A 1,571-nucleotide genomic window follows, 5' to 3' on the forward strand; every position below is an offset into this window, starting at 1 on the left:
AGCTTCTTTGCCAAGCTGGGGTTGCTGGTGAGCTGTTAGTGAGGGACAAGGAGCAGAGCCCGGTTAAGAAAGGAGACAAAGGGAGCTCAGGCTGCCCACAGCACTGGATTGGGGGCAGCTGCTGCCCCAGGGAGGGGCGCATAGGGGAGGCAGGGCAGGGACACCTGGGCCATTAGCTTGGATACTGCACCCATTGGGGGAAGACCATGAGGAGTCCCGGTAAAGGAGGAAACTCCACCGGGCCTGACTCCAATAGCTTGAAACCTGGAAACTCTGAGGGTCCTGGGATGGCGCCACCTTCTGGTGGGGTCCCAGTGACAGAACTGAAAGAGAACCAACCCCCTCATGTACCCATGGGGGGACTGAAGCCAGGTAGGGAAGGGGCCCTGCCCAGGGCTACAGGGCCAGGGCCCGGCTTTAAACCCCCAACCCCCGGCTTCCAGGCCAGTGTCATAAAGTCTCGCAATCACCTAAGAGATTCCTGGGCCCCACCCAGACCCACTGAATCAGAATCTACAGAGCTGAGGAATCTCCAGGACGAGAGAAATGGGGACCACGTCAGGCTCGGGGATCAGAACATACCAGGGAGACGTGCCAGAGCCACGGCGAGGGTTGTTAGATTGAACAAACAACAAAACAAGAGGCCTGGTTAATTTGCATTTCAGACAAACAAATATTTTCAGTATAAGTATATCCCAAGTTTTGCATGGGACATACTTATGCTAATTCTTAAATTCTATACTAACACTAATTGGCGTTATGCTAATATTAAATTTTTAGCATAAGTGTATCCCATGAAATGTTGACGATATACTTCCGCGTAAACATTTTTCGTTGTTTATCTGAACTTCAAATTTAACTGGGCGTCCTGTATTTCATCTGGCAGCCCTGCACAGGGCCCCAGCACAGGCTGGGGCAGATGTCGGGGGAGGGACTCACTGCAGACAATCGTAGTATTATTCTCGATGCTGTACTCATAATGGTCCACGTAGGTGTGGCAGCCCTGGTCAAAGAGCTTCTGGTAGCAGCAGTCATGGGCATGGCAGCACCTAGGGGCGGGGAGAGGAGAACAGGCCCGCATAGCCAGGCTAGGCCCATCTCCTACCAGCAGAGACCCTGCTCATCTGTCCCATTCCCTCACTGGTCAGACCTTCAGACTGAGGCCCAGAGAGGGGTAGTTACTTTCCTGAGGTCACACAGCCAGGCCAAGCAGGCCAGTGCCCCAGGTTCTGGTCCATGATTATGCCTCTTGGTCTGTGCCCAGGGCTCCAGCTTCCCCCCAGGAGCCCTGGCTGCAGCTTCCAGAAGGGCCATGTGGTCCAGCTACGTGGTCAGGTGGGAGGGAGGTTAGGGTTATACACTGACTACATGCAGAGGCCATCCCTGGCTGTGCATGGTGCCCAGGAAGAACCAAGGTCTGAAGGCTTGAGTGGGGGGTGGGGGGTGGAGGACAGGAAGCAAATGTGGGGTGGCTGTTCCTATCCCCTCTGGTGGAGGGAAAACGATTAGTCCACATGCATTTATTAAGCTCCCGGGGATACCAGACTTGGTGCTGGCTGCTCTTGGGGAGA

General features: G+C 54.6%; 1 protein-coding gene across 1 annotated transcript in view; it reads right to left on the reverse strand.

Annotated features, from left to right (window-relative positions):
* Positions 1-1,571, reverse strand: part of PLA2G2F (phospholipase A2 group IIF) — an 8,142-nt gene that overhangs the window by 1,211 nt on the left and 5,360 nt on the right. The window contains exon 4 of the mRNA XM_006774466.2: positions 940-1,049. Within this exon, the coding sequence (XP_006774529.1) occupies positions 940-1,049 (110 nt within the window). The remainder of the gene's footprint in view (positions 1-939; positions 1,050-1,571) is intronic.

The sequence above is a fragment of the Myotis davidii genome, unplaced genomic scaffold (genome assembly GCF_000327345.1).
Source record: "Myotis davidii unplaced genomic scaffold, ASM32734v1 scaffold1548, whole genome shotgun sequence".
In the NCBI taxonomy this organism is placed as follows: Eukaryota; Metazoa; Chordata; class Mammalia; order Chiroptera; family Vespertilionidae; genus Myotis; species Myotis davidii.